This window comes from Lissotriton vulgaris, chromosome 5, assembly GCF_964263255.1.
Source record: "Lissotriton vulgaris chromosome 5, aLisVul1.2, whole genome shotgun sequence".
NCBI lineage: Eukaryota > Metazoa > Chordata > Amphibia > Caudata > Salamandridae > Lissotriton > Lissotriton vulgaris.
Window position 1 is genome coordinate 1739766405 of NC_141693.1, and position 22046 is coordinate 1739788450.

The 22046-nt window shown below is 46.0% G+C and overlaps 1 protein-coding gene across 3 annotated transcripts in view; it reads left to right on the forward strand.

Annotated features, from left to right (window-relative positions):
• SPOP (speckle type BTB/POZ protein) overlaps positions 1-20836 on the forward strand; it is a 343001-nt gene extending 322165 nt beyond the window's left edge. For all 3 annotated transcript variants that reach the window (XM_086923988.1, XM_086923990.1, XM_086923989.1), the window contains exons 10-11: positions 17894-18036; positions 19672-20836. In XM_086923988.1, coding sequence (XP_086780114.1) covers positions 17894-18036; positions 19672-19816 — 288 coding nt within the window. In that variant the 3' untranslated portion in view covers positions 19817-20836. The remainder of the gene's footprint in view (positions 1-17893; positions 18037-19671) is intronic.
• Positions 20837-22046: the final 1210 nt, after the last annotated feature.

Below are 22046 nucleotides of genomic sequence, written 5' to 3' on the forward strand. Positions count from 1 at the left end.
AGACGGTCCTGAGAGGACGGGCAATAGCATCTATAACAGGATACAAACGCACTCAGAGGGAGGAATTGACGAAACTGGAACTGGAACTTGAGGAGGCGCACTTGGCACATATGACTGACCCGACTGCCGACACACTACATACACTGCAGCTCTGCCAATGACTTCATGGCGACCATCTTCGCAGGAAGACGGTCGAAGACATCACAGCGACGACACACAGAATCTGTGATATTGGGGATAAGGCCAACAAGCTCTTAGCCTGGTTAGATACGAAAAAGGGAGGTGCCAAACATATACTGCAGTTGAAAGGCTCTAATGGGGAGGCGGAAACGCGGCCTTCCGTGATAATTGAAACCCTGGCGGCGCATTTCCAAGACGTATACACCCCTGAGGTGGCCATAACACAGGAGGAAGCGACGGTGGCGCTTCATGGCATACCAACACAGACACTGACACAGGGGGCACAGGGAGAACTCGACGCAGATCTGTCGGTGAATGAAATCCAACTAGCCATTCATGCACTGCACGTGGGTAAAGCTGTGGGCCCCAATGGGATCCCAGTGGAGTGGTATAAAACTGTCTGAAGAGATAAGCACACCCTTATTGGATATGTACAACGAAAGCCTAGAAAAGGGAATTCTGCCCCTTGACCAACGAGTCGCCACCATTGTGGCAATCCCGAAACCGGGTAAGCCGCCAGATGAGACCTCGTCCTATCGTCCTATCTCCCTCCTCAACGCAGAAGCCAAAATTTTGGCAAAACTGCTGGCTACCAGACTGATGCCACACATGGCACACCTGATCCATCCGGATCAGTCTGGGTTCATGCCTCACAGGAGTACGGCGCACAATCTCCGAAGATTACATGGAGCGCTGGCAAGGGCACCGTCACCGACGGAACCAACGGCTATTCTGTCCCAGGATGGCATTTGACATGGTGGAATGGCACTATCTTTTTGCGGTCTTGGACCATATGGGCTTCGGCCCAAGGTTTATCTCGTGGATTCGACTGCTATATACTGACCCGGTGGCGCATGTGGCGGCAACTGGTCATATCTCCCGCGACATAGCCTTGGCTAGGGGGACAAGACAGGGATGCCCGCTCTCACCCTTACTGTTTGCGCTAGCCCTAGAACCACTGGCAGTGGTACTTAGAACATCCCAGCTGCTGAGAGGAATAAGATGGGGGGAAAAATTGGGAAGACAGGGTATCTTTATATGCGGACGATATGTTGATCTATATGTCGGAACCCGAGAGGGGGATCCCGATGCTGCTGGCACTGTGTGAAAGGCATGGTCACACCTCTGGCTACAAAATCAACTGGACCAAATCGTTAATATATATACTTAGCGGCCCCACCCCGACCCTACCAGACGGCTGTCCCTAGACAGTGGCGACCGACACATTTAAATACCTGGGGATAGCCATTACCCGAGACAGTAAGGACCTAAACCTACTACCGCCGCTCACGCGGCTTCAGGCTGACGCGGGACATTGGAAAACGCTCCTGCTGACGTTATTAGGGAGGGCGGCGCTATTTGAAATGAAGGCACTTCCTCGTTTTCTTTGTGTTAGAAAATACACCGGTATTAGTGCCACCTTCATACTTTCGTAGAGTGACATCGGCGCTAACTGGGCTGCTGTGGGAAGATCGCCCGGCCCGAGTGGCACACGGGAAATTGGTCAGAGATTGGTATAGTGGTGAGATAGCCCTACCAAATGTGCAACTGTATTACTGGGCGGCTCACCTCAAGATTATTAACCAGTGGCTACATGTGCCGCAAAATTACCCGGCCTATCTGGCTGATAGAACGCAACTGGGTACACACAGTCTTTTAGCCCCGTTATACAACAAGAGCCTGTTGCCACAGCTCATGGGACCCACCGAACACACGATAGCGATATGGCACAAAGCCCTGGCGAGACTGAAGTGGGGGTGTCATAACTAAACTCATGCCCTTGTGGGACACTAAGGCCCTGGGGAACTTAAGGCAAAGTAAAGGGTTCACACAGTGGGATAATATCAGAATCTTCACGGTAGGTGACCTATGGACTAGAGACGGAGTAATCCCCTTTGACCAGCTGCAGCAGCAGTACGACCTGGGAGTTAACGAGACATACCGTTACATACAAATACGACACGCACTACTATCGGCGATTGAGGCGGGTACGGATGTACCGGAGTCCTCCCCGTTGGAGGATCGCCTCTTGACAGACTATATGCAAACAAGCGCCACCTCCCTTACGTATCGGAAATTATTGAATAATATGCCAGACCCTTTACAAAAACTAAAGGAAAAGTGGGAGAGTGAAATAGCAGAGATGGACGAAACGGAATGGAACGAGGCCGTGGCCTCCCCAAGGGAAGCCGGTATCTCAGCACGATTTAGGCTAGTGCAATTTAAAATACTGCATAGGCTATATTATACGAGGACTACACTTCACAAAATCAACAGGGCTGATCATCCATATTGTCTCAGGGGCTGTGGTGAGGAAGGGACACTATTCCACACACCCTGGGAATGTCCATTGATCGCGGTCTACTGGAGGCAAGTTTTGCGTACGATTTCACAAACTCTTGAAGTCTAACTCACGCCAGATCCACGCATGTGTCTGCTTAATGTATGGGGGCCTAATGATCTGACGCGCCAGGGACAACAATGGGCTATTATAGGACTGATGGTGGCCAAGCGTGATATAGCGCAGAAATGGGGGCCGGTAGAGGTCCCAACCCGAGCACAATGGTGTAGGAATGTAGATATGCTCATGGTGATTGAACGGTCAGTGTACAAGCAAAGGGCTAATCCTAAGAAATGGAACAAGATATGGCTTCTGTGGAACAGCTATCGTGGGGATATATGTGAACCATTATCGGAGGAAGAGACAGACGATTCGGAGGATGAGGAAGATATAACTTTAACGCGGAGCGGGGGATAGCAGTCGGGGAGGGCAGGAACAGGGAGAACGGGGGGAAGTTGGTTGGCAGAGAGAACTCCGGGCGGAAAGATGGAGAGGAATACCAGTCAGAACTTACTCGTATGAACCTAGAAATGTACAATATAATGGTATTAACTGCATTATTGAGCTATCGAGTCACAAGTTGAGTTAAGTTTATAAAATCATAAAAGTAAGACGTACACTGAAACTTTCGGTGCAGGCTGCTATGTTCTTTGATAACTGGTATCAAGTTTATGCTGCAATATAACTTCTCCGGAGGACTGGTATGCCATGATATACCCAAATGTTTATAAAATAGCAGCCGGCCTCCGGGTTGTAGGCGAATGCTGTGTAAACTGCAAAGACATCAATAAAGTCTTTCAATTTTTTTTTTTTTTAAATTACATCGTTGATAACACTGTGCATTTGCCTGGCACTGAAGAACCTTCTGCCATCCATCAAAGGGAAGTTGGTGCACTTTCTTACAGGCAGCACCACCACCATGTGGTACTACAACAAGTAGGGCGGCGTAAGTTCCGGAGTCCTGAGCCGAGAGGTTCTGCTCCTCTGGGTTGGTCTGTGGCATCAGGGCATCTGTCTGATCGTGATTCAACAGATCCCCTGGTGGGATCTTTAAATGGCAGGGTGGACAAACTCTTCTGGCTGCACCTGGAAGATCACAAATGGCTTGTTGCACCCAGTGGTGGTATTAGGCATCTACCAGCAGTAGGGAGAACCCTAACTGGGTCATTTCACCACGGTTGAACATGCAGTGTCAAAACTGAGACTCATTCTGGTTAATGTGGAGCATGGTGCCTCTTTATGCCTTTCTGCTTCCGCCTCCACTGCCCCCAAATTCTTAAGAAGATCAAGAACTGGGCCCAAGTCAGCCTGGTAGCCCGGACTGGGCGGGGAAAGTGTAGTTCCTTGTATTTCTGGCCATGAGCATCTGTCCCCCTATTAGACTATCGCTTGCGGAGAGACTTCGGGTGCAGAACCATGCCCTGTTGCTGAAATGGAACCTGCGCAGTCTACACCTCTGTGTGGAAACTGAGCTGCTGCTACCATCTAGGGTTGTGGCTGTTATCCTTGTGGTCATGCGTCCCACTACAAAGTCAATTTACATTGGTGCTGGTACAAATTAGTGGCCTGGTGAGGAGCTGTAAAACAGACCTCTTGCAAGCCAAACTGTCATATGTTTTATGGTTTTGTCTTTGGTCCAGCAAATTCTTCCTGTGGGCACTATATTTGTCATCTCTTTGGCCTTTTTAAGTTTGTCAACCATCCTTCGTTGTTTAAATCACCTGTGTATTCTTGAAGGTTTGAGCCATCTGTTTCCGTCCACTCTGCCCTATTTTTAAACTATTCCTCCAAACAACTCCAGGCACTCCAAGGCAATTGGCCTCTTAGCGCCTCCACCATTGCACGCATTGGATATCTTGGCATACTTCAGTCAAACTTTAACATATCACCCCCCAGCTGCACGGACCATTAGACTTCCCTCGGCCACTCAGCCCCCTGCTTACAGCATCATTTTTTTTTATTGGGAATTTGAGTGCATCACAAAAATAGAAAACCTTATTGAATTAATCCGGACATAAAAACATCAATTGATCAACAGACTCAATATAAATATACAATCCACAGATAATTCAAAAATACATAAATACTCAGAAAGCCAATTGTACAGGACCTAGTTCATCTTATTTACAATTCATAATAACGAGACCTTTAAAATAGAAGCCTGGAGATAAAACCAATAAAGTGCAAGGTTACATCTCAAGCAGTTACAGCTTAGACTGCCTCCAATTAGTGACAGGGGCCCAGAACCTTCTTCCGAAGTCCCGTGTTTTCAGCCCCCTTCGTTCGTACAGGCAAGACTCAATATTATGAATTCTGAGTAACCTAGAGAGCCACATTTGAAAGGACGGGGCCACAACATCCTTCCAACCTGCTGATATTAGCAGCCTAAGCACAGCCACAGATATAAAAGTCAAGGCTTCTTCCTCTTTCCCCAGTTTTAAATTAGAATCTGTGCCCAAGATCATCAGGGTAGGGGATAGATCGATCTTGTGACCTAGCAGCCCCTCCCAAAATTTTTCGATCTCATTCTTTACTGGGGTCAGGAGACTGCAATTGAAAAACATATGCAATAAGTCTGCTTGTCCATTCCCACATCTTGGGCACGTATTATCGACTCTGACCCCCCATGCAAATAATTTCGCCGGGGTATAGTACAGATTGAACACCGTTTTGTAATGCTGGGCCCTTAGGTTTGTGGCTCTGAAGATCTTTTTATTCAATAATAGGGCCAGGTCGACATCTATATCTGGATTTCCCAGTTTTCTAGACCAAGCTACCTCGGTCTTATCAACATAGTCTTGGATCTCTAAGATAAGGATGTTATAAAGGGTCTTAATTTTTTTACAACCTCTAGTCAATGCATCCAGAAGGGGGCTATTGTCGGGGGTGATGGTTTTGGTCTAAGTGCCTTCAAGGAGCCTGCCAATTGGACGTATACAAACCAATGATTGCCTGGGATTCCAAATCTGTTTTGTAGGGCATCAAAGCTTACAATCCCTTCTCCATCCATTAATTCCCACAGTTTTAATGCCCAACCCTCTCCAAACTTTAGGAGTCCTATCTGCTCCTATTACTGAAAAGAGGCTCGAATTGTAAATATGTAGGTATGGATTAACTTTGGGGATGTTACACAGCTTTCCACAGGCCTTCCATACTCGCCAGACACCGTCAATAATCTTATATCTAGCTTTCTTATAAAATCTGCGATCAACTTCGCATAACATTAATCCCATCGCCTTCCTTCCTAACAGCAGCTCTAAGATAGAAGGGGGCCGCTGAACTTCTGGGCTTAAATCGTTGTGAAGAGCCTCTGGCTGGAAGAGCACAGTCATTTGGGTCAGCAGACAAGTCCAATGATACAATCTTAAGTTAGGCAAAGCCAGTCCACCCCTTTCTTTTGGGAGAGAGCAAATTTGTGGACCGCCTTACCTTCCCAAATTGCCAGATAAATTTAATAAATATAGATTCTAAATTCATAATTATTTTCTCCTCCAGGAATAGTGGTATGGCCCGAAATAGGAATAGTAGCTTTGGGAACATCGTCATCTTGACAGCATTCACCCTCCCAATCAATGAGAGATGTAGCCCGTCCCACCTTCTCAAGTCGGTCTCTATTGGTTTAATGAGCGGTATATAGTTTTCTTCCACTATTTTATCTACTGAGGCATTAATTGTCACCCCTAAGTATACAGCTCCGTCCACAAATCTCGAGTCTGATTTAACTATGTTTTTCGTACAGATAATGTGGGTCTTTGCACCAAATTGTTTTGTCAGCTCAGACAGGACGACCATTGCCTGCTGGGAGTCAGATGAAAATACCGCAAGATCATCCGCGTACGCTAAAATTTTATTTTCGTACCCGTTAAAAACCACAGGTCTTAGCCTAGGACACCCTAATATGGCCTGGATAAGAGGGTCAATATAAAGAGAGAAAAGAATCGGAGAGCACAGGCACCCTTGACGAGTTCCTCTCTTTATAGAAAACAGATTCGATTTCTCGCCCATGACCGTAACTCTAGCAACTGGATCTAGATACATCGCCCTTAGTGCTCTAATGGTTTTCTGCCCAAACCCTCTTCCTGCCAAGATGCCCCAGAGAAAGCTCCAGACCACACGGTCGAAAGCTTTCTCTGCGTCGAGCAGGATCATGGCCATCCTACCCCCCGTGGCAGCATGGGCGTCAAATAAAGCTATTGCTCTGCTGGTATGATCCGTCGTGCCACGCCCAGGGACAAACCCATGCTGCCAAGGGGAGACGAGACCGCCAATAATCCTGCCCAACCTCAAAGCCCAAATCTTAGAGTACAGCTTGGTATCAGAGTTAATCAGCGAGATTGGTCGGTACGACCCCGGATTCTCACTAGGTTTCCCTTTTTTATGGAATATAATGATGTTAGTCTCTTTCCACGAATCCGGGGTCAGCCCAGTAAAAACAATCCCATTAAAAAGATCTGCTAACAATGAGATGATTTCTGATTCTATGCGCTTATATACCTCCAAGGGAATGACGTCGGGACCGCCGGCCTTCCCTGAGGCTAACTCCTGATCTCCATTTCGGTAATGTCCCTATCGAGTTCTTCTTATAGTGAGACATCAAGGCGCGGTCCTGAGTCGCCAATATTATCCTGCTGTCCTCCGTCCCTAGCCTCCTCGTCATACAGTCTCTGATAGAAGTCTCTAAAAACATGTAAAATCTCCTTAGCTTCTGTATATTCCTTACCCCTTTCAACTATCTTTGTAATTACATTTTTTGACTTCTCTTGCCTTAGACGGAGAGCCAGGGCTCTACCGGCGTGTTCTCCCGTTTCATAACGGTTAGTTCTTGTAGCCTGATATTCCCCGATCGCCTTCTGTGTAACCACTTTCTATAGATCTGCCTTAATGGCCAGGAGCGCATTGTGACTATTACTACCATCCCCGCCCGAGGCGATAACCTTGACATGCTCTTCTTCAATAATTATTAGCCTCTCCAATAATTTCGATTCCGCCATCCTATCTTCTTTCCTCAATTTAGCTGAAAAGCTGATGGTTTCACCTCTCAAAGCCGCTTTGAAAGATTCCCATACTACGTTACGGGATGAGCTGTATCTATTAGCAGAAAAAAAGTCATCAGACCAGCTCTTACTATGGGCAACAAATCTAGTATCATCCAATAATCTCCTCTCAAAGGACCAAGAGGATCTCAACCTTTCACCACAAACCCTTTGATATGTAATTACCAAAGGATTGTGATCCGAGAGTACCCTTGGTAACCTGGAGATGGCAACTCCATTGATTTCCGAGGTGGAAATAAACAGATAATCCAACTTGGAGTGCTTCTGAGCTGGGTTTGAAAAGTTAGTAAAACCAGGGTTTTGAGGCTCCTTGGTACCCCACACATCAACTAAACCTAGCGATCCCATAAGTGCCTTTATTGCCCTAAAGACCCGGGGTTTCCGACCGACATAATTTACATTATCAACCCAGTTGGCTGAGATATTTAAATCTCCGCATACTATTAAAGGTGCCAGCCAGCCAACTAATTCAACATCCAAAAAATCGAAAATCTCTGGGTCATCCCCGTTAGAGCCATAAATTATGCACAGAGTAAAGCCCAAATCCAACTCTGTGATAACCCATCTACCACAACTGTCTGCCTTCACCCTTTTAACACCTCCCAGAGAATTCCTAACCAAGATGGCGACCCCCCTGATCATTGAAGATTGTGATGAGCAGGCAACTAAATCAAAGCCATTTAAAAACAGAAGATTCCTCTTTGCCCAAGGGAGATGTGTCTCCTGGAGACAAAGAACATCGATCTTATTAAATTTAACAAAATGGGCCAGTCTTTGTCTCTTCCTCCAGTCATTTAGCCCACCCACATTTAGTGTACAAATTCTAATGTCTATCATCCTGGCATTTGATTTGGTGTACCAGCATACCCTGCCACTTAAGCCTGTTAGTTTTTATTAACTGTTCCTTTTGTCCGAATAAACCAAAAACCACAGTGATGCCCTTTATCCTCCCATTTTCAATTTTCACCGTTTCACACCTCCCTACCCCCACCTCCCCCCCACCCCACCCCCTACTCCTCAACCCACCTACCCCCCACCCCCCACTCTGTGAGGTGCACAGATCTTGTCTGTGCATGTGACGGACATGCAGTGTTTACGGTGAGGACAGCAAAAGAACAACTCTTTAACACCTAAAAAATCCATACTTGGAAAGAATGCAAGCGAAAAATTCACGCACTCGGAGCCCCTATCCAATAACCTATAATTGCACCAGCTTATACCATTCATGATAGCCCCTAGGGGTCAGTCTATTTATCTGGGTCTATTTGCCTAGGCTATCTAGATACTCCTTGGCCTTGACTTCTGAGGAAAAGTACATTGTTTTCCCTTCATTGATTACTTTTAACTGTGCTGGATTAATTAAATAGGCTTGAAGTTTCCTGTCCTGAAAGGGCTTTATCAGCCACCCTAAGACGCCAGCGTCTTTCCACAGTCACGTGGCAGAAGTCTGGGCGGACGAAAAAAGACACCCCATCACAGTTTCTCCTGGCATCCGGTCTCGCCCTGTCAGCGATCGCCTGTCGTAGAACAAAGTTTCCAAGGAATATCAGCACCGCCCTGGGTTTGTCCCCTTCCTTAGTATTCCTTCTTATCTTAAAAGGGGTGCGGTGCACTCTTTGTAGCTCTTTTGGCCAGTCCCAACTGGACAGCTCCGGGAAAGCTTGCTGGAAAAGCTTGATGATATAGGCTCTGATATCTGATCCTTCGTCCCCCTCAGGAATTCCTAGAACTCTCAGGTTATTTCTTCGAAGCCTATTTTCCATCTCCTCCAGCTTCCACTGTATATCTGTCACCTGGGAGCATTGAGCATCTACCTTGGACACAGCCTCTGCCACCTCGATTTCTGTTGTCACCACCCGCTCTTCCAAATTTGACACTCTGTCCCCGTGGTGGCACATGCCTTAGAGAGTTTCCGCACCACTCCCTGCATTTTCCTCATCGCAGCCTGTGATTTTCGACTGTCTTGGCACGTTTCTTCTCTATGTGCTAGAATCTCTTGATGTATCGTCTCAAGCAGGGACATTTGTGCCTGTTCCATCAGGGGGCTACCTAGGAGGGGCTGGGCTGAAGAGTGGTCCCAACTTAGTTCCCGTTGCACCAGCTCTTGACCCCAGACAGCCTTTTTAGATTTCATGGCGGTAGCTGGCAGATCATTCTCGGGGTCGGTATCTGACTCCTCACATGATCTATGCTCCTCATCCTCTTCTGACCACTCTGCCCCACCATCAGAAACAGAGAAGAAGGATTCACTCTGGTCACACTCTTTTTCACATCCAGCTCCGACTGTTGCCCCGTCTATTACTGCTTCTACTTCAGCTACTGAGGATTCTAATGAGCCAGCTAGTTCCGCTACTACATCGATGTTATCCTCCCCAGTACATACGGCCAGCGAGTGTGAGATGGTAGCGGGCTGTTCTGCCCCTGGGGGGGGACACAATAGTCTCCAGGTTCTCCTTGCTACTGGCTACAGGCTTTACAACCTCCTTTGCGCTATCACCTTCCCCCAGGATTGCTTCTCCGTGTACTTGAGACAGGGGGGTATATACTGAATCCCCAGTTCACGAGGCGCATCTGTGGCATTACCCTCTCCCAAATCCTTAGACCCTTTCTCCTTACCCGCTTTGACCAGCATGTCCAAAACGGAGGCGGTAGCCAGCCGGGTCTTGGGGGCACCTTGCTGCCTCTTCTTTTGCTGATCCTGCTGGGGATGTTCTTCCCCCCCGTATGGCGTCTGAGGTCTCAATCTCGACCTCCTCTCTTGGTGCTTTTTTCCTAGCATTGCCTGTTTTTGAACTAGGATTCTGTTTAGGAGCCATTTCGCCCTGGTACCGCTACCTCTGCCGATACGCAGGCCGACTACTATCCCCGGCAGACTCTGTGCACGGCTTCCCCTCACTCCTCCAGCTCCGTCGGCACCGCGTCAGGCCCCGCGTCCGATTCAGTGACAGCCTCCTCCCTCCTCCCGAAGCGTAGTGGCTGGGAACGAAAGCCTCCAGCTCCTGCACTACCGCCCTCAGTAGCAGCCTCGCAGACCCATGCCGGACGAAAGCCGTCAGCATTGCGCCCTATTCCAGCTCCTCGAAATTCTCCCTCAGAATGCGGTATACGGGTGCTTTAATTTCCGAAGGTAAGCATACGACTGGCTCCGCTATGCGCTAAACCTTGGGCTTCATCGAAGTCAGCGTCCTCACCGCAGCTCTGCACCGGCCACTCAAGCGGCCGCCATCTTGCCTCCCTAGGACCGATCACATCAGTTTATCTTCTCAATACCCGCTCAGCGGTCAAACATCAACTGGAGCTCTTTAACTTTCTAGACACGGTCAAACCCGACATGTTGTTTGTCACCGAAACTTGGTTCTCATCTGACTCCCTGCCTGATGTCCTAGCAGCCCTCCCTGACCCTTACTATGTTTTACGTGCGGATCGCCCTGAGGGGAAGGCTGGAGGGGGTGTGGCTCTGAAAGCCCGCTCTAACCTCCAGTTCCAGCTCCTCCCCTTTCCTTCTATCACTGCTGTTGATTTCTAAGTCATCCGCTCTGTTTCCCTCACGGTTCTACTTGCATGTGCACTTTTTTACCGACCTCCCCAACCCATGCCCTACTTCATTCTTGCAGTACAGGAATTGTTGGCCACTTTGGTGGTCAATCACTCCTCTGTCCTGGTACTAGGCGATTTCAATCTATGGCCCACTGACCCCCATGAGGATCATATGTCCAAAGACTTCACCGAATCGCTCTCCAGCTTGAATTTTACCTCACACATACACTCCCCAACTCATATACATGGCCACATTTTGGATCGGGTATGGTCAGCCAATCTACCCATCTCTTCCCCTTTAGTTTCCCCTTGCCCTTGGTCTGACCATTTCTTTATCTCTCTCTCCCTTGAGCTAGGTGTTGATATTAAGCCCTCACTTCCTAGAAATATTTGGGCACGGAACTGGAATCGGGTGGACCTAGCCACACTCAGCTCTTCTCTCTCAGCCTCACCCCCTAGCTTGGCTGACATCTCTCCCAATTCTCAGGTCGCTGCCCTCAATAACTGGCTCTCTGCAACCTGCGACTTATTGTCCCCCTTCAAACTGGTCAGAACACGCCGCCTCCACAAGGCCAATAGATGGTTTTCCATCAAGCTCAAAGACAAAAAACTTGCACTTAGGCAGGCAGAGCGCCACTGGAGGCGTGGATACTACCCTGCACTAAAACTTCAATACACCACTCTCCTTCGGGACTATCAGAAAGCTATTCTTATGGCAAAATCGACTATTTTTCTTCCAAGATTCTTCTCGCGGTGAATAAACCCAAGGATATTTTCACTATTGTCCATGAGCTTGCAACCTCTGATAGAGCTTCCTCCAAGCCAGTTCCCTCACAACTTCTTTGCAACTCCCTTAACGACTACTTCATTGAGAAAATTGCAACCATTAAGCTCAATATTCCCCTGCCCTCCTCATCTTTCTCATGTCCCCAACCCCCGATTTTGATTCTTCCTCTCTAGACCAATTCACCCCGATCTCCAAGGAAGCTTTTTCCATCTTGCTCAAGAGGGTCAAATCAGGGTCCCCCTCTGACTGTTGCCCCGCTTACATCTTAAGAGACATTGTTTCCACTTGTCCCGAGCCCCCTCTAACCCTTCTCAATAAGTCCCTCAGCCAGGGAATCGTCCCTGACCCATTTAAATCAGCTAAAGTCATCCCTATCCTGAAAAAGCCAGGCGCTTACTCTACCTCTCTTTCTAACTTTCGTCCCATTTCTTTACTACCGTTTCTGGGTAAGATCTTGGAGAGCCACGTTACCACCTGCCTCAGTGCCTTTATTGAGGAAAACCATCTCCTAGCTCCCCACCAGGCAGGCTGTCGCCCATCACATTCTACGAGTCTGTTCTCTCTGTCCTGGATGAGCTCAGAAGGAATGCTGACATAGACTCTCCCTAGGCTTTGGTCCTCCTCGATCTGTCCGCCGCCTTCGACACGATTGACCATTCCATCCTTCTCGACCATGTCGGGGGCGCCAGCATTCGGGGATCTGCACTGTTATGGCTCACCTCATTTCTGGGGAACCTTACCCAGGCCGTACAGTTGGAGAGCTTCTCTGCCCCTACCCGCTCTGTACCCTGTGGGGTCCTCCAAGGCTCCTCTCTCCCCTCTTCTTTTCAACCTCTACATCTTCCCTCTTATATCTGCTCTGCAAAAAATGGAGGTCACGGTATTTAACTATGCCGATGACCTCCAGCTTATCTTTAACCTTTCTCCTCTCTGATTCTATTTCTAATTTTCAAACTATCATGACGTTTATCAGCGACTGGATGCATGGTAACCATCTAAAACTTAACCCCGATAAGACCGAGCTGGTACTTACGGGCCGCTCTTCTAGTCCCTGGACTTATGCCTTATGGCCTCTTTCCCTTGGTCCTGCTCCCCTACCCTCTGATTCTGTAAAATCCCTGGGAATAAAAGTCAGTAAAGACCTCACTATGCGCTCTCAGATTAGCACAGTGGTTTCATCTTGTTTTTGGTCACTCGGAGCCATACGCAAAATCTCCTGTTTCTTTTCCTTTACAGCCCTTAAACTTATCATTCTTGCCATGATCTTGTCGCGCCTTGATTATGGCAACGGCTTGTATGTAGGTATCCCCGCTTACGAACTCCGGCGTCTGCAATTGATCTAAAACCAGGCGGCTCGCCTGATCTATAGACTTCCTAAGTCTCATTTTGTTACCCCCCTGCTCAAAACTCTCCATTGGTTGCCCATCTCTGAACGATCTTTATTCAAGATGGGCTGAACGATTTTTCTGGCTCTGGCTGGCACTGCGCCTGCTTTTATCAACTCCAAGATTATAGCCTATGTCCCCAATAGAGACTTGCGTTCCTCCTCTCAGCTGCTTTTAAGTGTCCCTCGTTTGAGAAGGAAATAATTCAGAGGCTTGAGGTTTTCTGCCCTCCCCCGCCCCCCCCCCCCCAACACCCCCCCTTCTTGAACGCTCTTCCCTTTTCTATCAGGTCTATTCCCACCTACCCTGATTTCCGCAAATCCCTCAAAACTCTTCTCTTTTCTAACGCGTTCTCATCTTAAGCAGCTTTCCCCTGCCTCGCCCGGAGCTGTTCGTCCTCAGTGCCAAGAAACCGCACGGTGATCGAGCGCTATATAAAACCCTTTCAACTTCAACTAAATCTCCATAGGAGGAGATGCATATTTATCCTCAAGACCATCAACTCTGGACTTCATATAAATTTACCATGCAGAAGTCAAGAGGGCGGCAGGTTCTTTCGAGGTTCAGATGCAAGAAAAGAGGGAAGCCATCTGCCTTCCTTGAGAGTCCTTAAGCCCTAGAGGAAGAACCAGTTCTTACCTTTTCTACATCTAAGGCAGTTGTTCCCAGAATAGATAAGTAGAAGCCATAGTTGCAGTATCCATGGTACATACAATCACACATGTAACCGGACTCCCTAATAGTCTCAACGGCTAGGGAGAAGGCAATATCACCAGCCTCTGTGGGGGCGATCGCTAAAGACCTCAAGAAGCTGGAAGCAATTGAAATGAAGATGGAGAGAGCTGTAACCTCAATATTATTTAGCAAACTCAAATGCTATATTCAGTAGGTACCCAGGCTAAAATTGGCAAGACCTAGAGGACTTTATGTTCCACATACCCCAGGAGTACCAGAAAATGCCTAGACATTGATATATTAGGGCACTAATATATCCAACCAACGCCTCAAATCGTTTTTGGATTCGTTTGACTCAGCCAGCAGGCAAATTGCCAAAGGCATCATTTTAAGATGGCATGCATGAAGAGGGAAAGTCACTGGCAGTACCCTTGTAGGGCAACCTAATCTTCCAAGTGACTCCTTAGACATTTTTCCCCGTGCATACATCACCTGTAGAGGGTAGAATAAGGAAGTACCTAAGAACCCTGGGACTCAATTGAAACAGACCTGTGGATGCTAAACTTGGTAAGACATTGGTCTTGAAGAGGGTTTCTAAAAATAGTGCCTATGATACCTCCAAAATGACAAATATGCAGGAAGGATCATATACAAGAACTACAAGCAGAAAGTCAATAACTGTTGGAGAAAGATGCAGTAGAAATATTGCCCCTAGAGGAGAAAGGCATGAACTGTCTATTTTCTGAACCGAAAACAAAATCTGACACTGCAATCTATCCTGGACCCACAGTGTGTGAATAAGTTTATCCAACAGATTCCCTACCTTTGGATTCTCTCCAGGTGTCAGACTAGATCCGGAAATTTACCTTGAGCAGTACTCGTAGGCGTCCTTTGCGCCAGAAGTGCCGTGTGTGATGTCTATATAGGTGGAATGTATGACGTTACAACGAATTCCGTTGCAACGCATGCGTTACAACGGAATTCGTTTTCCACGCTTAACCTTTACCTCGAATATACCTTTACCACGCATACATTTACAACGTTTTTCGTTGTGAATGTATGCTTGGTGAGGGCATACTCTTGATGAAGGTTATAACTCTCCCCTTAAATGCCCCCTGCCTCCACTCCTTATATTTACCCCTGCCCTTAACCCTTAATATATATATATTTATTTTACTAAAATGCCCCTTACCTTTTAACTCGCCTTCTCTCCTTCTTCTTTGGTTACGTCGGTCGTAGTCGTTGAGAGGAAGCGGAAGTTACTTTCCGTTTCCTCTCTAACGACGTTGATTGCTTCAGCTTCGTCTTCACTTCGGCTTTTCAGGTAAGTTTTGTTTTTTTGGGGGGGAGACCCCCCCAGCCCCCTTTTATCCCAAGGCTTTATTTTTTTTATGGGGGAGACCCCCAAACCCCCCCTTTTTCTTTTTCATTTACCACACATGCCTTTACTACGTATTTTGTAGTAAAGGTATGCGTGGTAAAGCCTCTCGTAACCACGCATGCGTTGTAAAGCATGCGTGGTAAAGGATTTCGTGGAAACGGCTTCGTTGTAGAGGCCGTTTCCCATATAGGTGCCACCCCAGCATGCTGATTGTTTTTTTGCTCGCGACTTTGCATGGCCGATAAGATCATATGCAGTTTCGTTCTCCGGTACCACTGGTTCCATTAGTCCGAGTGAACTTCAGGGTATCCGACATGATGCTGAGTAAGAGGTGTGGCGCCGCGGCCAGGGTGACTGACTCCGGAATCTGGGGATCACGGTTCGATCTCCGGTGCTGGCGGCAGATTAGCCCAGCACCATGCAACTCAGGGCAATATCTTGCTTAATCTTCCCGACGGCCCCCAGCGCTTACGGGTGATTGTTCGCGCTTTACAAATGTGGATTATTATTATTATTATTATTATGCTGATTCAGATAGCTCCAAAGTGGCCATATCAAACTTTGTTCTCTCATCTCATGCAAATGTCACAAAAAGTCTATCTAAATACCAACACACAAGTTACACCTGCCAGAAAAAACACTTACCATCATTAGTAGGGGTTCCACTTGTATCTTTTAGACCCGACAATGAAAATCAATACCTATTCTGGTGCCACAGAAATATGTTCCAAGAACACATATATGATGAAAATGATGAAATAGTGATAATAAGGTACCCCACTCACCTGGTAGAATACAAGATAACCCCGGGCCCCCAAAGAAGGCATGTATCTGCAATTGCAGCTTATATAGAATATAAGCTGGGGGGGGGGGGGGGGTCGGTTTGAAGGCATCGAAGCTCATGCATAAAGCATCACTCACACTTTCCTTTTAGAGATCACGTCATTGAGCAGAGTGATGGACTTGCAGGTTCTCACAGTAGAGCCATATCTATCCATACACATGCGCAAATTTGTAATGTGGACTTTTTCTGCCTACGGTAGTGTCTCTGTTCCATATGAATCGGACCATAACCCTATCGACTTGTTCCAGAAGCCATCTGACTCACCAAAGAGAGCATTAACTACATTAGGTTTAAGGAGAGCAGTAATGTACTACATCCAGAATTTAGAGTGCATTAGAAAGGTCTCACAGTTTTTCATAAAATATGGGGCTGTGGCCCTGGGCACAGTTGTGACTAAGAACAGGATTGTGAGATGGTTAGTGCAAACCATCGGGCACTACTATATAATGGACTATACAACAGTAGAAGCTAAACGTAAAAGCACATTCCACTAGGAAAAAAGACTCCATACTAGCTTTCAGAGTGAGCGTTTAACTACAAGACATCTGTTAAGCAGCTGCCTGATTCACACAGCAAATTTTACAAGCTACTACTCCATCAATGTAGAATCAACCACAGTGGTAGCAGTGAAACAGTTGGTACCAAAACATTCATTCTCATCTTTTCTCTTTTCAGACCTTGTCTCCTAGGGAGAGTAAACTTGGTAAACCCGCTATGTAATATGTGCACATTATGCGAATATAAAAGAGAAATCACAATGCAAAAGAAACCGGTCACTTTACTGTAATAATGGTTTTGGACAGCTTAAAGCTCTTTAGGAGTCGCATAGGACCCTCTCATTTCCACAACGAAGAGTGTAGTGGAGGAATATTAAAAGAAAATCTAAAAAGGTGGGCATGTAAGGTGGCATTATGGGTTATGGTTAAAGCTATGCTCCACCATTGTCGACACCCACCAAGAGTAGGCAAATGTTTTATGCATTTCCAAACCCAATCCTAGATGCCAGAATTATGCACACCATGTGAATACGAGGAGCTTCAAGCTGCAAAACCATTATTTTACAGGTTGGTAACTGGCTTCTTGTGGTGATTACAGCGGTTGCATTGAAACTGGAATTCTGATATAAGGCTGTTACTGGTGCAACATGCCCAAACACATCTAATTCATGTCTGTCTCCCCCATCTCCATGTCTGATTCACCCCTCCTTGTCTCTCCCCTTCTTTAGTGTCCTCAACCCCTTTTTTGTCTACCACCCTACCCCTCCCCCCCCCACCCCACTGTTTTCATCCTTTTCCAGTCCCTCCTCATTGTCGGTTTCGTACTCCCTTGTCGTTTACGCTCCTCCTTGTCTATTCTCCTGACTTGTATGACTCCATCACCTTTGTCTCCCCTTTTGTATGCACACCTGTTGGCTGTCTCCTTCCCTCAGCCTCTGTCTGTCCTTCCCCCTTTTGTGTGCCTCCTTCCCTCATCCGTCCCCCCCCCCCCCCCCCTCCCTCCTTTAGCTGGAAAACTCCTGCAGACGCAATTCAGATGGAAGATGCCATTATATCACTTTGTGTGGTGATAGTTCAATTCAAATGACTTTTACCAGGCATAACCTACTGTTTTTAAGTCCAATTGCAGAAATACTTCTGAGCGAAGTTAACTCAACTGTTACTGCTCCTCCAAAAAAATGTCTTTGTTAATTTGGTCTTCTTGATTTGCAGTATGCACTGGAGCGTTTAAAAGTTATGTGTGAGGACGCCTTATGTAGTAACCTCTCTGTGGACAATGCAGCTGAGATCCTCATCCTTGCTGACTTGCATAGTGCTGACCAGCTGAAAACCCAAGCTGTGGACTTCATCAACTAGTGAGTTATTTTGGGGAATGTGTGTAAGGGAAACTAAAAGTGATGAGGCCATTTATGGTTTGAGATTTCAACTGAAGGGGTGGAGATATTGGCCATTGCAGCAAGCCTTTAACTTTCTTTTTGGGACTGAAGTGGGTAGGAGTTTTATTAGTACATCTGCATAGTTTGAAGCAAGTACAGAAGTGGAAGGAACCAAACCAATGGGTGAGCTCTATATGGTTTGAGAGATCCTGAAAGGGTGGTGAACTATCACATTAGGCTAGGCATGGTTAGGATTGTTATTCGCTAGAGAGGAATCTAGTTTAGAGGGTGAGCTTAGTACTGTTTGTGGTGGAGCTGAAGGAGGAGGTGGGGCTAAGTTTGAAGGCAACTATTTTATGGTTTGAGATTCAGTTGATGCGAGGGGCCAAGAGGATTAGTGTGGTTGGAGAGGGTCCTATCCTTATATGTTTTGAGAGCTGGCAACTGATATGGCTACTGTAATTCCGAAATGCAGGACTTTAATAATGGAAGATAGAAACGAGAGAGAGACTGAAATCCTCTCTAAGATGCCGATACTCTGTTTCAGGCAGCATCAGCTGGATGACTTATTTAACAGAGGGAGATTAAGTTTGAACATGCCGTAATTGTAGTGGGTATATATGCAACACATTTATTGAGGTTTCGCCTTTGTTCCGGGATGAAGGGGAAAGCCCTTAATGAATGTCGATTTAATTTAGACACTAATTCAGTTGTTAATATTATTCAGGAATGCAGTGTCCCTAATTGTTGTTGAACCAAGGTTGCAAATGTCTTGCTTCGGCAAAAATTATCGGGTTGAGATGTAAACATGCAGGAAGGAAATTGTTGTACTTGTTTGCCTATAAGATTGTATTCTTCTGTTTACCAGTAGTATGGAGACCAGTAAAATATTTCTCAATAATTGTTTGACCTTTGGATCTATTTTAAGGTACTGTGCATGCCTTTTGTTGTGTTGATTCATTGAGCAAGTTACTCATGGAGCCCTAACCCTTTGATCTCTTACTGGTAGTCTTCTCATAGTCTACCAGTGGGTGGATCTGTATGTTAGTCTTTACCATCATAGCCAATTTACTGTAGAAACTCTGTGCTTTTTGAGATACAATTTCACATTTAAGAAGAATGTGAAAGCCTAGAGTTGACGGTTTAGTTGGAAATGTCTGTGGCTTGTGGCCACATTAGTCACATATTATGACTTAACACATTTTTAAATTAATTATGTTCTGCTGTAAAGTTTTGTTTTTTTGCCGAATATGTTCTTTGGATTAGTTGAGTTGATGTGGTTTGGAATCAGTAATGGGACTGTTAGCCTGTAAAAAGCTCCAAGAAGGTATCTGTAGTGCCTGACGTTTTGCTTAGTATTGCTATTTTTACTGAAGTAACATCTAAGGACAACATGTTGGATGATGTAAATACATATTCCATTGATAACAAAGATCGTGGGTAGATTACATTTATGTGAGGCAAAGATGCCTGTGTTTGTAATTTGAATATCAAAACAAATTATTTTGGTCAATGTTAATCTGAGATCATTGTCTTTTGAGATTGTTTGCTAAATTGCTCTTAATCCTTCCTCTTGTTTTACTAACCCTTTTCCTCTTTTCCTCTTTTTTGTAGCCACGCTTCAGATGTTATGGAGACCTCTGGCTGGAAGTCCATGGTTCTTTCACACCCTCACCTGGTGGCGGAAGCCTACCGTTCATTGGCATCTGCACAGTGCCCCTTCCTTGGACCCCCACGCAAAAGGCTGAAGCAGTCATAAGGGCTTGCACTTGCCATGATTCCATGTTCTCCAGGAGCAGCCTGTGATGCTGCTGCTTTGCCCTTGATCACCAGTCCCACAGTGCGAACTGGGCCACTTTTTCTGAGACTGTTTCTCTGACTCTGTTCATGGCACCGAATGACTTTGGGAGCAAAGGGGAGGGGGGATAAACTGGGCCCGGGAGCTCATCAACATATTGAACTTTGTTACAGCATCAGCAAGGTCCTCCTTGACCCAAGTTGAATTCCTAACTACAAGCAATGGTTCCTTGCTAACCAGAACAGAACCAAAAAAGAATCCCATGCCAGGTGCTTGGGGGGAATCAGTAGTGTCAAGTTTGGAAGCCAGGAGTGAAGCAACTGGAGCCTGAAGTCAAGCGGGGCCAATGAAAGGAAATTTAAAGCAAGTGTGCTTGGAGAAATAGGAAAAAAATGACTCTAAAGTGCAGCAGGGTATTTTGTGGAGTATGAACTTATTGAAGGGTCAATCCCAGTGCATATGCGGTAGTGAAGAGCACATCCGTTGTAGCCGCCTGGCAGTGACTGCCGCTCTGCACCAAGTGGCCAGCCTGAGGTGGAACAGGCTATAGAGATATTTTGAGTTGTGGATGAACTGAAAGCTTCGGCCGGCCCGCAGTGTTTTGGGGGATTTGTTATGGGGAGAAGGGAGGGAATATGTTGGCAATCTAGAGCATGCTGCCTAAAAACCAAGCATTCTGTTTTTAGAGGAGTGCGGAGATGTTCTTTGCATTACCCTTGCTTTATTCCCTTCCTCCCCTCCATTTTTGTTTAAGGTTTTATTGTTCTGAATGCAGTATGTCAGTTCTCCCCTAGTCCTCTCCTCCTGTGCGTTTGCTCCTACTATCGGATTCTTCCCTACAGTTTGAATAAGGTGCTGACTACGGGGGATACCTCCGATTTCTAAATGTTGGTCGGCATTCTTGCAGAGGGAGAAGTAAACAAAAAATGAGCTGCTCATTTTGTTTGTTTTTTGAGACTATAAAAAAATCCTTGTTTTGTACTTTTTGGTGTTCTGTTTATCCTGTGTGGAATTGAGGGTGTTGCCTCTGTCTTGGAATGCATGAGATACAGGTTCTGTTGGACTTGTATTGGGTGCTGTTGGATCGCAAAAGCTTTGGCCATTGGTTAACAGTGGACCAATAGTTCACCATAATTTGCTATGACCAGAGGCACCATGTCTGAATTGGTTGCATTTTGTTCGATTGTTTCCCGTTGGCGAAACATAAGAAAGTACAGCAAATGGGAAAACTGAGATGGCTTGAAGTCCTCTGTAGAAGATCCTCCGGGATAAGCTCTTGATTCACTTTGCAAGCATGCAAGTGTGAGGCAGGATAACTGAGCCATCAAAGCATCAGGGAAGACTGTGTTCTGCTAACGCTTTGACAAAACTACTTGGCCATAATTCACCTGAGCATTAGAGAAAAGAAAATCTAGACAGTGACATCATTTGCTGGTATAAATTGTAAATTAAATGATGTTTATCTTAAGTCGATTAGTGGCTTCAAGCAATGCAGTTTTCCTGGAATGTAGTGCCTCAAGAACTATGAGATGTCTGGAAAATTAGATGTTAAAACCTAATCCCGTTTCCCCACTATGTGCCCAATATGGTTATAGCTCTCCGTTGTAGAACTTTTAAAAAGCTGCGTTCTTTAATATCCATTGTCTTCAGGGAAGTGTTGTGGGCTAATTCTTTTTAAACACCTAAAGCTAAACTGATTATTAAAATCCCAGCCCACAATGCTCATCTAAATCTTCTTTATTTCTGGTGTTTCAAAAGTGTCCCTGTACACTTTCATTCCCTGATTCATTGTACGTTCTTCTTCTAGTCATTCCTATATTGGGATAAGATCATTTATTTTATTTTTGAAGCCAGGTGATCTGCTGTTTCTGCACAGACCCTTGGAACTCTTGCTTAAAATGAGTATTATTTTCCTTGTGTTCCTTTCATGTTTTCTAGAAGAGGCCCCTTTTTTATAACTGAGCAGCCGGTATGTTGACCAGTTTTGACTGCTATTTGTAATGTTCAGCATTGCATTCATTTTAGTCATTGGTTAATGCTCTTTGAGTGTTTTTGAAAGATACGTTGCATTGAACTCCCCACGTTTTCTACATTTGATATTTCTTTACCTGGCAAATGGAAGGATACTTTGTAGGAATTAGAACTATACTTGCTCTGACAGTAATTGTTCCACTAACTTGTTTTGTTTGAG